Source organism: Phalaenopsis equestris, unplaced genomic scaffold, assembly GCF_001263595.1.
Source record: "Phalaenopsis equestris unplaced genomic scaffold, ASM126359v1 Scaffold203211, whole genome shotgun sequence".
NCBI classification, from domain to species: Eukaryota; Viridiplantae; Streptophyta; class Magnoliopsida; order Asparagales; family Orchidaceae; genus Phalaenopsis; species Phalaenopsis equestris.
The window spans coordinates 5,892-6,743 of NW_018222853.1; the positions used below are offsets into that span (position 1 = coordinate 5,892).

The window sequence follows — 852 nt, forward strand, 5'->3', positions numbered from 1 at the left end:
TGAGAAACATATGTTCCGAAAGGGCTATGATTTCAACAACATGGGGAGAATCACATTTGATTTCATGGGAGAGTATTTCATCCATGGGTTTTTGTGCAAATAAAAAAAGAAATATACTTTGTTAGATCCATAATTTGAAATTTTAAGGTGACAGATTAAAATCTTCAATTTGGTCCAGTTGATTGAAAACTAATGCGAGATTGTTAGCCCTCAGGTGAGGGAGAAGTGGGAGCTCTAAAGTGAGAGTTGGTATCCTCCCAACCTAATCATGGAATTAGGGACCAAACTCTGGAATAGTGAATGTTTTTTATGCAGTTGAAAGAGGGTAAAAAATATAATTGCTGAACCATGCGATTTTACAATTTTATATATATATATATATATTTCTTTTTATGTCAATTACCCGGAAAAGAAAATAAAATTCGTTTTGCAAAAAAATTATTTTTTCTTAATTGAAATAGTTATTGTTTATTATATCTAATTAACTGGCTAATAAAAAAAAAATTTCATGTCTAAATATGTAGTTTATACAGTGCACAAGGCTACTAAAGAACACTTGATTCATTTATGAACAGTGGCATTCCTAGTGAACCTTATAGTTAAACTAATTAAATATATGTAGATTGAATTCATTTCGCTTAGCTTACTGGCTAGTTTCAAGCATTTTAAGTTGAATTAATATTTTATTTATTTATTAGATAATATAATTAATGAATTATACTAATATTGTGCTTGTGATCAGATCAAATTAATGGCTTCCAAGGAGTTAGTTGAATCACACAAAGTTTTCATATATCATACTTCAGATGAGGAGCTTGAGGACACAGCTTGCTCTATTTTGAAAAATGGAAA

The 852-nt window shown here is 29.5% G+C and overlaps 1 protein-coding gene across 1 annotated transcript in view; it reads left to right on the forward strand.

Moving 5' to 3' along the window:
* The first annotated feature begins 736 nt into the window (after nt 1–736).
* LOC110036154 overlaps nt 737–852 on the forward strand; it is a 17,712-nt gene continuing 17,596 nt past the window's right edge. Inside the window, exon 1 of the mRNA XM_020740534.1 lies at nt 737–852. Coding sequence (XP_020596193.1) covers nt 752–852 — 101 coding nt within the window. The 5' untranslated portion in view covers nt 737–751.